The following is a 14,744-nucleotide window of genomic DNA, read 5'->3' on the forward strand; positions in this document are numbered from 1 at the left end:
AGAGCCTGCATATCACTTAAGTACACACATTTATTTTACTTAATATAACAACTGAGCCCATCTATAGCCTACTGCTGTCAATTTAACATAATGAAGCTTTGGTTTTCAGATGTAAGAACGTTTTTTTAAAACCTTGTCACTCACCTTAGTTAAACATTTCTTGTTTGTAGTGCCATTCACCATCCTAATTCCACCGTTCCAGCGGGATCAATACTATTCTAATCACCTTTGAAAAAGACCAATCTGAAGCCCTATCTGGAGGATCAGAAACACATTTTTCAGTTTTGCAAAACCCAATTGTTACGTTTAATCCTATCTGATTGCTGAAATCCGATATAACTTTTTAAAAACTGGGGGCAGGGAAATTGATGGGTTTTCAAATCTGCCTGACCATTCAAACATTTTTTACCTGCCCTGACCGCAACAAATAGGAAACTCAGACACATTTAAAAGAGCGTGAGAATAATAAGAGCGGGAGAAAGGTCAGGCTATGCCTAGTTATGTAAATTGATAAGCTACTAGAATACAAGATGGGTTAATGCTATTAAGTGCCACTGAAAACAAAGTAAGCCTACTATTCGCTTACTGCTCCACTTTAAACACAGCCTAATTTCAATGTTTTAGTTGCAATTAAAATATCCATGGTGTCTGGAACGCATAACGGCCAAGCTGATTGGCAAAATGGTTCTTATCAATAACAGAGAATTCTGTATGGCAAATCAATGTAAGAAAGTTATTTGGAACAAATTCAAAATGAAAGCGTGAGATAAATGTGCAGGAAGTATCACTTCCGAAAGTGGTTTGTGAGCGCGCGCTGTCTATCCGAGCACAGATGTGTGCGTATGATATGTGCTAAAAAGTACACTAGATATACTTTGCAGTACACAGCCTATTGATATGAGCTATTAGAATGTGATTCTGATCAACCTCACGAAGACACAATCCTGGTATGGTTCAAGTGACTGTCACACAGCAGGCGCTTCACACTTGGAATAAAGTAGAATAACTTCAGTTGGAGCGCTTCCTGAAAGCATCTCATTGGTTGTTTCTACTGATAGTGAGGGACACCTGACTAAAAACTCTACATAGACATTATAAATTGTCCATACACTCCCATAGAGATAGCACGTAGGCACATCGGACAGACAGAGAGAGCTGAATAAAATCCCTATATTTAAAGGTAATTCTTTTAGAAATTATGATTTCTTATAAAGCCTTCTATTGTTATTCATGCTACAGGAACTGTATGTACACTCACGTTTACGCAACAAGTGTGCAACATTCAGATGTACCTATCAATATATATAGACTACCTGTAACACTTGGATAATATTTTGTTCTTTGTCTTTAAACCCAAATGGTTGGATTTATAGGCTACCTTGTTCCATTCACAAATTAATTAATTAAATGTTAGCTTGTTTGTCGCTATGAATAGATTTCAATCAATTACAAGTGTAAGCGTGTGAAGTCGTTTTTGGGAAATATCAATGCATAGGCTATTTTATTGTCAGCAAAATTATTATAACATAGGAGATTGTTGGCTCCTTTTGTTATAGATGGTTTATCGTAGGCTATTGGGCAAATGTCTGGCATTATGAGACGTACAAATGCACAATAAAATGCCTTTTGGTTTGCAGAATTGACAATAAAACATCATACAGTATCTCATGCATGCGCCCCCTTGTTGTAAATGTAGCAACTCTTTAGCACCCAAAGCACTACGTGACAGTCGGTGCGCACACATCCACACTCGAGTTAGCAGCATTCTTCAGTTTGCCCGACACCTGCTCAATATGAGGCCCAGTCGGCTGGGCGCTATTTCCGAATCAACTTCTGCTGTCGTTTACTGCTTATGGTGTATTGGTTTACTCAACAGAACCAAATACTGTATATGCGCCCCATTGGTGTTGCATAGGAAACATTCCTTTTAGAAATCCACCCATAATGTGATTTTGACAACGGCCAAATCAACTTCAAAATTAGAAGGTGTTATATTTTGAATATTTTACCATTTCACCCCAAATTAATACCGTACATGGAAACTGGGTTTATATATTTTATGCAACTGTTAAGAGTTAAATGTCCTACCATAACTGCAACTGCTTTGTATAAAGTGACCTTACCATAGCTTTGTATCTGTCCAGATGTTGACCTCTCGAGCACTCGTGCGCGGGCTGAAGAGCTGGTTTTGGAGACCACTTTCATCTACCAGCAGCGTGCAGGCTGCTCATGGAAAAGGTAAACTCTTCCTATAAGTCTCATGTCCCACAGTTTAGGCTACATTCGAGAGTGGTCATCTCCCGAGGTCTGATTTGATAGGTTACCCCGAAGCAAATACATTTGTAAATACGCGCTCTCATACTTTTACACTCGCTTGCCAAAACCGCTACACAATGCACATTGGCCACATTTTAAAACAGTGTTGTTTGGTTTTCATGATATAAGCAGGGTGCTAATTGGTAACAAGGGTGTCCGCGCAAATTGTGCTTAGGACAAGACTGGTATACTATAATGATTAAGCTGTCAATCCGCGCAAATTGTGCTTCAGACAAGACTGGCATAGTATAATGATTAAGCTGTCAAGTGCCACTTGCTTTGGAGCCACTCAGACAGTTAAGGCACAAATTATGGGTATCACATTCCACAAGGTCTGGTCTTTGCGCCAACCATGTCACAGGGTCATTGGGAGTGCTGTATGGCGCTGGACTACGCACTATTCGGCCAGTAGAGGGAGTGATAACATCATTGACTGTCCTGTGTGAGTTAATGTAGGCTAAATTTGATTGGATCTTTGAAATACATTATATCACGAACATTACAAATAAAGACAGTTTCCAATCAGTTTACCAAGCACCATTGATGTCACTGTCTGTCTCTGTTTTTGTGTCCGAATATATAGATGTGAGCCCTGATGTGCTTGACCCCTCAGTGCCACAGTACAACAACCGCCTAGACACTCCTCTCTCTGACGTTCCATTCGTTAGGAACCTCAACTCAGAGCAGAGGCAGCTCAAGGAGAAGGAGAAGGGGCCCTGGACCAAGCTCACCAAGGAGGAGAAAATTGCATGTAAATCCTAGTGATCAAATCACATTCAAAACTGGATTATGTTCACCAGGGCACACAACAGAAACGGTTTTAAATTGTTTTGTAACGGGAAATGACAGTTGCAGTTTCTTGTTGGTAGTTACCCCCTGTTTCAGATAGTTTGCTTCCATTTGGTGCCTAATGAAAATGACCTCGGTGGGTCAACAAATATCCATTCATATGAAAACAAAGGCGAAGGAATTGAACTATTTCTAAATGTTTGACAGTGTTAAATACAAATTACAATCACATTTCCTCATGTAATACAATGAGGGACTTTGGCCCCAGGTGTTTCATACATGATAAGAAAGCTCTCCCTTTATGTTGGAAAGGGCTGTATACAGTTCTTTAGAATCGCTCACTGGGTAATAGTGCATCTTTAATTCAGAGACACACCTACAGTATGGTGTACTGGGCTGCATTGCATTTATAGCAGGTGAATGGGTAGAAATAATGTTTTGAAAAACATAATCTGGAAGTGCTCCAAAGGTACAATAAATTCAGCTCTCAATAGATTCAGCTGTCAATAGATTAATCTCTCAATAGATTAATCTCTCAATAGATTCATCTCTCAATAGATTCATCTCTCAATAGATTCAGCTGTCAATAGATTCAGCCGTCAATAGATTCAGCTGTCAACAGATTCATCTCAATAGATTCATCTGTCAATAGATTCAGCCGTCAATAGATTCAGCCGTCAATAGATTCAGCCGTCAATAGATTCAGCTGTCAATAGATTCATCTCAATAGATTCATCTCAATAGATTCAGCCGTCAATAGATTCAGCTGTCAACAGATTCATCTCAATAGATTCATCTGTCAATAGATTCAGCCGTCAATAGATTAATCTCAATAGATTAATCTCAATAGATTAATCTCAATAGATTCAGCCGTCAATAGATTCAGCTGTCAACAGATTCATCTCAATAGATTCATCTGTCAATAGATTCAGCCGTCAATAGATTCAGCTCTCAATAGATTCAGCTCTCAATAGATTCAGCTGTCAATTGATACAACTCTCAATAGATTCAGTCTGAGCGTTTAACGTTGGAATCTTCTAATGCAGTAAAAATGTGGTGCCATTTTCCTATCTTGTTTTATGACCACATTAGTTTGATTAGATTTGGAGTTTTAATTTTTTAATAGGATTAGGACGTTAGGTGTGAAGGTGTAATACTGACCACTAACGTTCATAAATAGGTGAAAGATCACTGTTACTGTTGAATCTGCATGAGCATTACTTGAATATTGACAATGTGTAGTTCAAACACAAGGTGGCAATATAAACTCACTTTATGCAAGAGTTATTTCTCATGGTGCATTGTTCTGAACAGATTCTAGGCTGCCCATATGAGATGACAACTCAAAGAGATATTATTCACCAGTTTGATAATAAGCTTCAATAATCTTGCATATAATATTGTAATCAAAATACATATTGTCTTCTCACAATGAAGACAGTGACTCCTGAATTTTGATCAGAATTAAATATGAAATATGATTTGTGTCAAGCAATTATGCAAAGAAATACTTTGAATTACATAATGTATCAAACCCTCTTCATTTTCAATCAGATAGTTACAAAAAATTATTTCAACATTGATATGCAATCCTGATGAACTCTTTCTCGTTCTCTGTCTCTCTCATTCTCTCTTCATCTCCCTCCCTCCATCCCTCCTGTTGCCTGATAGTGTACCGTCTGACCCATGAGCTGACCTACCCTGAGATGAGGAGAGGCTCCAGTGAGTGGAAGACGGTACTGGGAGGGGTCTTCATCTTCCTGGGCTTCTCTGGCATGCTGGTCTGGTGGCAGAGGATCTTTGGTGGGTCTCCCTGTCACTTTGTCATTATTTCAGTTGTTGTTATATAGTGGGTAAAGAGTGGATCAGGAGAGCTGAACCTAGGCCAGCTAAAAGCCAAATGCAGCTGTTTTTTTATTATATCAAAGTCAAATCATTTATCAATATCAAATAATTCCTTTGTTACAATTAAGTACCTCACTGTAATAGATTTTTTTTTAAACAAAAAAACTGTACTGTAATAGATTTCCATTAAAAAGGTCAAAAGTAGCTTTTTAGCAAAAAACTATTTCTCAAGCAAGAATTGAGCTAGGACTGTCTGGGAGTGGTCTAAGTGCAGAGAGGAAACCTGTTATTGGCAGAGAGGTTTGTAACTCTCTTTGTTATTGGTCTATTTGTCATAAAGTTCGTCGTCTGAAGAGGAGAAATCATTGGACCAATATGCAGCGGTTAAATTGCTCATCTTCTTATTTATTAAAGAAAGGAAAAAAATACTCATACAAAACAAACGATGAAAAACAGTCCTGTAAGGTGCTCAGACTATACACGGAAACAACCACCCACAAACACAAGAGAAAATAAACCCACTTAAATATGGCTTCCAATTAGAGGCAACGACAACCAGCTGCCTCTAATTGGAGGTCGTTCCAAAACCCCAACATAGAAATAGAAAACCCAGATAAACACATAGAAATAGAAAATATAGAACATACACCAAAAACCCTGAAACACACAAAACAAACACCCTCTGGCACGCCCTGACCACACTACAATAACAAACAACCCCTTTTACTGGTCAGGACGTGACAGTACCCCCCCCCAAGGTGCAGACCCTGGATGCGCCGAAACACAAAACCCCACAAAAAAATAACCCCAAACTAAAGGGAGGGAAGGGAGGGTGGCTACCGTCACCGACGGCTCCCGTGCTACACCCCCCCTCCCCAATCCTCCAACTACGGAGGTGGCTCAGGCTCCGGCTTTAGTCCCCATCCTAACCTGCCCACCCCCCTTGAAGGCTCATGGCTGTAGACCACTGCTGAAGGCTCTGGGCTAAGGCGCGTCGCTGCAGGCCCCGGACTGTGGGCCGTCTCTGCAGGCTCCGGACTGTGGGCCGTCTCTGCAAGCTCCGGACTGTGGGCCGTCTCTGCAGGCTCCGGACTGTGGGCCGTCTCTGCCGGCTCCGGACTGTGGGCCGTCTCTGCCGGCTCCGGACTGTGGGCCGTCTCTGCCGGCTCCGGACTGTGGGCCGTCTCTGCAGGCTCCGGACTGTGGGTCGTCTCTGTCGGCTCCGGACTGTGGGACGTCGCCGGAAGCACTGGACGGGGAACTGTCGCCGGAAGCTCTAGACGGGGCACTGTCGCCGGAAGCTCTGGACGGGGAACTGTCGCCGGAAGCTCTGGACGGGGAACTGTCGCCGGAAGCTACTGTCGCCGGAAGCTCTGGACGGGGAACTGTCGTCGGAAGCTCTGGACGTGGAACTGTCGCCGGAAGCTCTGGACGGGGACTGCGCACTGAAGGCCTGATGCGTGGGGCTGGCTTTGGAGGCGCCAGACTAGTGACACGCACCACAGGGCTAGTGCGAGGAGCAGGAACAGGACGTACTGGACTGGGCAGGCGCACCATAGGCCTGATGCGTGGGGCTGGCTTTGGAGGCACCAGCCTAGTAACACGCACCTCAAAGCTAGTGCGAGGAGCAGGAACAGGATACACTGGGCCATGAACCCGCACTGGAGGTCTGGAGCGCACAGCCTGCACAACCCCGTCCTGGCTGGATGCCCACTCTAGCACGGCACTTGCGGGGGGCTGGTATCGACCGCACCGGACTGTGCGTGAGGATGGGCGAGACCGTGCGCACTTCTGCATAGCACGGTGCTCTCCATGCCAAATGCTCCCCATAATAAGCACGGGTAGTTGGCTTAGGGCTCACCCTTGGCCCAGCCAAACTACCCGTGTGCCCCCCCCACATTTTTTGGGGGCGGGGCTGCCTCCTCTCCTCCTGAAATGGAGGATATAAGGCCTCATACCTCCGTCGCTCTGCCTTTGCTGCCTCCAGCTCCTCCTTCGGGCGCTGGTACTCCCCAGCCTGGCTCCATGGACCCTTACCGTCGAGGACCTCCTCCCATGTCCATGACTCCAAATAGCTCCTCTGTTGCTCCTTCCTCCGCTGCTTGGTCCTTCTTTGGTGGGTGGTTCTGTCATAAAGTTCGTCGTCTGAAGAGGAGAAATCATCGGACCAATATGCAGCGGTTAAATTGCTCATCTTCTTATTTATTAAAGAAAGGAAAAAATACTCATACAAAACAAACGGCGAAAACAGTACTGTAAGGTGCTCAAACTATACATGGAAACAACCACCCACAAACACAAGAGAAAATAAACCACTTAAATATGGCCTCCAATTAGAGGGAACGACAACCAGCTGCCTCTAATTGGAGGTCGTTCCAAAACCCCAACATAGAAATAGAAAACCCAGATAAACACATAGAAATAGAAAATATAGAACATACACCAAAAACCCCGAAACACATAAAACAAACACCCTCTGCCACGCCCTGACCACACTACAATAACAAACAACCCCTTTTACTGGTCAGGACATGACACTATTAACCAATTCACCACATGAAGATGTCACATTGGAACACTGACACTCCTGCCCATGCAATCCTGCTGATTAGAAGGTCCTGTGTAGATTGTATTTTCAACCAGTAACTATCAGGAAATATCACAGATTTAAAAATATCACACTTTTATAGTGCTAGTTTATCAGCTGTTGTACAATTAAGCAATAACGCCCGAGGGGCTGTGGTATATTGCGAATATACCACGGCTAAGGGCTGTTCTTATGCACGATGCAACGTGGAGTGCTAGGACACAGCCATTAGCTGTGGTATATTGGCCATATACCACAAACATCCAAGGTGCCTTATTGTTATTATAAACTGGTTACCAACGTAATTAGGACAATAAAAATAAATGTTTTGTCATACCCGTGGTATACGGTCTGGTATACCACGGCTTTCAGCCAATCAGCATTCAGGGCTTGACCCACCCAGTTTATAATATAATATGAAACACATGGCACATAATTGTGACTGCACTTGTCCTTTAAAGGTAGACTCACTTGAGTGTCCCTGTTATACACACTAAATGCTGTATTGTTGTATTTCTAGACCAGTCTTAATTTATTAATGTATTATAAATTGTCTTTCTGCTTTAATTATGATGACATAACGTGATAAGCATGAATAAAAGTACCTGATATCAGATTATGCCAACTGACTTTACACAGACTTGGTTTAATGGTCAGCTAGCTAAAGAGTAAGGCCTGGTTAGATTGCATACGGCTGATTTCTGTCATTTTATACATTCGCTCTTATGACTTCTTCTGACATCTCACACTAGTACTGTAGAAATAATGCAGTGGAAATGGAACGAGTTAAAGCTAAGTGTTACTAGACGTTACTTCACTAGACAGTTTGGTGCAGTGTTGGGTTGTACTAAACCTTAATCCAGGCCCTTACAGAGAATGGTCTCGGTACAAGTGATTCTGATTTAATTATCATAACATTAGCATTGTATCACAAAATATATATCTATTTTTTTTTTTTATTATAGACCGATAGGCCATGTGCTAAAGAAAAAAAATAACATATATTATGGCTTGGCTGAAATCGAAAATGTTATACTTTATATCAGGGATTATTAAATAAGTGTATATTCAGTCAACCAGGAAGAAAATGGTCAACTCTGGTATTCTATTAGCCTACTGTAGTGCAGATCTCAGATTCACAGTGTCAGACTTGCAGTAGACACAGCCTTTTCACCTGCAGCACCCGCTCCCTATTTAACAGAGTTCACTCAATCTCTCCACAAGCTAAAATAATTGGATCATGCTGTGTTAGAGAGAGAGAGAGAGAGAGAGAGAGAGAGAGAGAGAGAGAGAGAGAGAGAGAGAGAGAGAGAGAGAGAGAGAGAGAGAGAGAGAGAGGGAGAGAGAGACAACACACTGGTGTTTGAGCCAGGGCTTCAGTTGAGGAATCCCCCTAGACACACCCTGTTAACAATGATGGTGATGAGCACCTGGTCTAGTTTCAAGGTTGTGTGTGTGTCTATCTGTTGGAAGTAACACAAATTCTCTCTCTTTCTCTTTCTCTCCATCTCCTCCTTGAGAAACCCCATAGCGTTCAGGGAGGAAGTAAAACGCTATATCAGGAGAAAGCCAGCCAGGAAATGAATAGGACCACAACACAGAGAAAGAGGCAGAGAACAGAGAGAGAGAGAGAGAGGAGACACACAGGACAAGAGAAGAGAAACAGAGTGAGGAACAAAGGTAGGGAGAGGGAAAGAGATGGAGTTAGAAGCAAAGCAAAGGGCAAGTGAAATAAGGAGAAAGGAAAGAAAAGGGAGAGTGCAAAAGAAAAATAGGTTGATGTGAAGTGTGTCAATGAGCAAATGAGATAAAGGGACTTGAAAGGAAAGAGGAATTAAGAGGCTGATACACGGATAGAGAGAGAGACAAAAAGAGGGAGACCCACAGACAGACGGGAAGGCAATTCAGTTTAGGATGGGGTATTTCCCTTAGTTTGGAGTTCAGGTTGGGACTTGAAAAGCAGGGTGCATGCAACGCTGAGGGGGCTCCCTCCACCTAATTAGAGAAAAAAATAGTTGCTTCCTGGATAGACTTTACCACTCGCTACTCTTCTAATAGAGCGGATAAAGATCAATGGTGATTTTCCCAATCTCTCTCTTCCCCTCAGGATACAGGTTCATTCCCACCCGCCTCCGGCACATTCCGACACACAAGTGGCTTTCACCGTTCCCACAGAATTCCCATTTTGGGAATGCTCCCTTAAAGAATGTTTGGTATTCCTTGTAGTTGATGGTTTTGTGTGCCTTTGAGTGCTTCAGCGAAATAGCATCATTTTGTCACAAAGGTTGGTTTTGATATTGGAGCGTTGTGATGTTAGAGTAGCTCTCTAGGCATTGGAATATTGAAGGTTGAAATTCTCCCATGGGTATAGGTGCTTTACTTCTCAGTTGGCACAGTACAGTAGTACCCTCCCGTAGTACCCTCCTCACTGTGTGGTATATTTACAGCACAGTAAGCTGCTGAGGGGTGGACAGCTCCCCTTTGACGGAACAGAGCAAATGGAATGGCATCAAACACCTGGAAACCATGTGTTTGATGTATTTGATACCATTCCACTGATTCCGCTCCGGTCCTTACCACAAGCCCCTTCTTCCCAATGAAGGTGCCACCAACCTCCTGTGATTTACAGTAGCATTGTTAACAGTTAATAGGGAGAAGCTGTTTCATAACATAATAATCTATTCATTTCACACTTAATTTCTCCACTACACCCGTCATCTATAGACAAATGTGATAAAAAGTTGATACTACTATAGGTAGGCTAGGGCTAACTAACGGTTGTTTGATACTAGGTAGGCTAGGGCTAGCTAACTGTTGGTTGATGCTAGGTAGGCTAGGGCTAGCTAACTGTTGTTTAATGCTACGTAGACTAGGGCTAGCGAACTGTTGGTTGATACAAGGTAGGCTAAGGCTTGCTAACTGTTGGTTGATGCTTGGCAGGCTAGGGCTAGCTAACTGTTGGTTGTTGCTAGGTAGGTTAAGGCTTGCTAACTGTTGTTTAATGCTGTGTAGGCTAGGGCTAGCTAACTGTTGGTTGATGCTACACTCTTAGAAAAAAGGGTTCCAAAAGGGTTCTTCGGCTGTCCTGGAACCAACAAGGGTTCTTCAAAGGGTTCTCCTATGTGGACAGCCAAAGAACCCTTTTAAGTTTTCTGAGTGTAGGCAGGCTAGCTTGCTAACTAACTGTTGGTTGTATGTATTGCACTCTCTCTGGGCTCACTCTCAGACAATATGCTGCCCCTGGAATTCACTAACACTCATTTCTTTATTGTGTAATCACTCTACCACTGAAGATAACGTGACAGAAGGGCATTTGGCACTTTTCTGTCTGCTGTACGCTCTGGTGCCATGATTAATTACTACCTTCCCTGTTTCCTCCAGTGTAGCGGCAGTATGAAGACTAGATGGGTGGGTGGGTGGGGGGATTTTGTACAATCAACAGTTTTACATTTGTTTATGCCATTATTTTATGTGTGAAGTTAACTGTCTTGTGGCTGAGTGAGTGTCCATTAGTTAGTAACTGAATGGAATGAACATTTGTTTGATGTAGAAATAACAATCCCCTTTAAGGCGAATGGGATCATTGAGTTGGTCAAATTGTCATGGTTCATGGTTGAACCACCTTGCACCTTCTGTAAAGGAATTTAAGCAGAATGACTTCATAGCTTCATGCATGCAGACTCAAAACATAAGTGCTTTTAATATCGAACCTAAAATAATAGATTCTTTACTTCAGCTCAAGTGTGGCTGAGTTCACTTCTGCTTATGCACGGACTGGTGTACATGGCCTGACACTCAAGACGAACTACCTCAAGATGACTATTTATCTAATGCCTTTTTGGTCTCATGCAATGTCTCATCCAATGCACTGAGGAAGACAACACAAAACACCTGACTGTAGACCGGTTTTCCAGGATACAGTTTAATAATACTAGTCCTCGGCTAAAAAGTGGAGATCCTCCATTGATGCCAGTTGTTTTGCCCTGGACTAGGCTTAATCTCTGTCCAGGAAACAGGCCCAAACTGTTTGCCTCACTGAGACAATGTTTTTACAAGAAGAGTGTCCTGGAAGATTCTTGAAACAATAAACAATTGATTCTTATAAATGATGTTTACCCATTTTGCGTCCTTGTATGATCCAGAAAAACATCTTGCAACACAGTTTTGCCATTGTGTGGAGACAGTCACGTTTTATCTCTTGAGACTGACATTGTCTAATGCAACAGTCATGTCTTTCTCTCTCTCTCCCTTTTTCCCTCTCCCTTTCTCTCTCTTCTTTTCTCTCTCTCCCTTTCCCTCTCTCCCGCTCCCTATCTCTCTCTCACTCTCTCTCTCCTTCTCTCTCTCTCCCTCTCTCTCCCTCTCACTCTCTCTCTCTCTTTCTCAGTGTTTGGCGAGGTTCCTCACACTCTGTCTGATGAATGGGTGGAGAAGCAGACCCAGAGAATGATTGACATGAGGATAAACCCCATCGGTGGGTTTGCCTATCACTGGGACTACGCGAAGAAGCAGTGGAAATAGGAACTTGTGTGTATATGAGCCGTTTTTGTTGCGTTAGTTCACTCTAAATACAAATGAACATGATTTTGCCAGTTCCCTTGGTTGTAGTTAAAGGTAAGTGGGAAATCATGTTAATTTGTATTTCGAGTGAACTATCCCTTTAAGTGCCTCAGTAACATTGCTCTCACTTTCAGGGCTGAACATCAATTCTTATTTTAAGATGGATTCATTCTATAAACCAAATAAACATAAACTGTGACCAATTTCCTTTAAAGGTCAGATTTTGTTCATCTTGCAAAATCTCTGTCGAAATGTTGATAAGCTGCAGCAACATTTCTGAATTTTTAAGCACATGTTTCTGGAATTGCATTCCTTTTTGTCTCTGAAAAAGCTAAACTAAACATACTCGTGTTCGCCACATTTAGTTCCAACCCTGAAATTAAACATAGTCTTAAATTCTGTGACCGTCATCATTTTTGATGCCCGAACAATTCGCAAAAAACAGGCCTCGATGCCAGCAATTATCTAGCTATCCACACAACTAACTACCCCGCAAGCGAAACTGCTAACTAAAAAAACACTACTTATTTTTTCCACATGATTTAAAATTCTCTTTCTTCTCCTCCTATGTAGTCCAAGTGTTACATACAGTTTCTTCTTAACAGTGATAGCTCTGGACTCAAATTAAATTAATTCCCAAGTTCTCAGCAGGATGTAGCTCCCACACTGGAATTCTGAGGACGGGGTTAAGTCCTGCGGGTGTGGGATGCTGAGAGGGGTTAAAGCAGCCTTAATTTGGAACCAGCAGCTGGTTATCCAGGGAGACATAGTAATTAGACTGTGCCTTGCCCTGGCACAGTTGGATGAATACAGATCATCATCTTAATCATAGGGCTGATCATAGTGTAATCAGCGATGGCTACCATCATCACCATCGTCCTCTGTAGCAGCTGCAACAGCAGTAGATAGGCAGGTAAAATAGAGAGCAGAGGTTGCCATTTGGTACAGGCATAAACCTGGGTGCATTTTGATGCCAGCGACCTCCCGACGAGTCATTGTCACACTTCACAGCTTTGTTCCTTCCCTCAGGTGACTATTACTGTAATACTGCAATGGGGAAGCTATGATAAATACCACCCTGAAGTGTGTCTGTGTGCGCACAGAAGCTTTAGTACCCAGTGGATTCAGCACACCTCCTCAAATACTATTCATCACGCACGCACGCACGCACGCACGCACGCACGCACGCACGACACGCACGCACACACACACACACACACACACACACACACACACACACACACACACACACACACACACACACACACACACACACACACACACACACACACACACACACACACACACACACACACACACACACACACACCTTACAGCACCTCAGGCTATGGAGGTCTTTTTATATTCCATACCGTACTGTGCAGTTAGGAGATTGCATAATGTGAGTGCTATTCATGTTTAAGGGATAGTACACCAAATTACAAAATTACATATTTGTTTTTGTTCCTAGTAAGCAGTCTATTAACAATGACAGAGTACAATACTTTCTTTGGGTTTGTTTACGTTGCCACTGCCACCATCCGCTGATGTTAACATTGTCTAACCAACAACCGATGCAAGTCAATGTACCGGATATTAGCATGTTTTTAAATTTCATGCCCAAGTCGTCTCAAAGGCTGTGTTTACACAGGCAGGCCAATTCTGCTCTTTTTTCCCAATTATTGGAAAAAGATCTGATTCTGATCAAAAGAACTGGGCAAAAGATCAGAATTGGTCTGTCTGTGTAAACAAAGCCAAAGTACCTCCAACCAAGTCAGTGAGATAGGCTACCAATTCCTTTCAAAGCATACACATCGAACAGATCTTTTAGTCAGAAGAACACAAAATATTGAAAAATACCCATTCATGCTTGTGTCATGGCATACTCCGATCCCAAGCGTTGCTTTTTTCTTCAAAACCGCTTAAAAAAAAACAACCAGATAGTCATGCTTGAACTACTATCAAAGATATGACAAGTTTAAAAGAGTGAGAGATTAAAGTGTTATCGTCATTCATAATGAAAATAGCATGGCTATACAATTAGATATTACCATGGAGACTAGAGGCGTAGTCTAAATACAGAATTATCATTAAAATAACTTAATTGTAAACCTATTTATGTGCATGTAGGTACTACCACAATTCTATTTAGATTTCACTGAGAAAGTTGGTTTGCTAAGAAGTCAACAACAGAAGGTAAAAAGAATGATACAGAACTATCGTATTTTCTTCTGTTTGTCCTACGTGTTTCAGTTTTAGTCAACAACAGATGCAAAACAGGTCCTTCGACTCCAAGAATACAGGTGCAAAACAGGTCCTTTGACTCCAAGAATTCATAAAACAAGATAACATTTTCTCTTGTTTATTTCCATATCTGACTCTCTTTAATTTCATCTCACCTCAGTAATTCTCATGTGGCTTCTTCAACATAGACATAATACAATGTGGAACAATCAAATACTAGCAGCTCTGTGTACAGTTTATGAAAACTACTCCTGCCTTGGCAGTGAAATATCAATTAAACACGTAAATATTAATTCAACACAAACTGTGGTTTGTAGACCTAGCCCTCACTGTTTCGGTACGATTGGTAGGCTGACTATCACCTCTTCATGGTTTTTGTTCAGATCAATATCCAGTAACTAAT

The 14,744-nt window shown here is 42.2% G+C and overlaps 1 protein-coding gene across 2 annotated transcripts; it reads left to right on the forward strand.

Moving 5' to 3' along the window:
• The first annotated feature begins 1,034 nt into the window (after positions 1-1,034).
• cox4i1l (cytochrome c oxidase subunit 4I1, like) lies at positions 1,035-12,300 on the forward strand. Of its 2 annotated transcripts, XM_045702721.1 has the most exons (6): positions 1,035-1,180; positions 2,145-2,238; positions 2,678-2,758; positions 2,900-3,067; positions 4,777-4,908; positions 11,925-12,300. In XM_045702721.1, exons 2-6 carry the CDS (start codon positions 2,145-2,147, stop codon positions 12,056-12,058), a joined length of 609 nt encoding a protein of 202 aa, XP_045558677.1. In that variant the 5' UTR covers positions 1,035-1,180; the 3' UTR covers positions 12,059-12,300. The 2 variants fall into 2 exon arrangements, with proteins under 2 accessions (XP_045558677.1, XP_014015122.1); XM_014159647.2 differs by lacking the exon at positions 2,678-2,758.
• The last annotated feature ends 2,444 nt before the right edge of the window (positions 12,301-14,744 follow it).

Source organism: Salmo salar, chromosome ssa19 (genome assembly GCF_905237065.1).
Source record: "Salmo salar chromosome ssa19, Ssal_v3.1, whole genome shotgun sequence".
NCBI classification, from domain to species: Eukaryota; Metazoa; Chordata; class Actinopteri; order Salmoniformes; family Salmonidae; genus Salmo; species Salmo salar.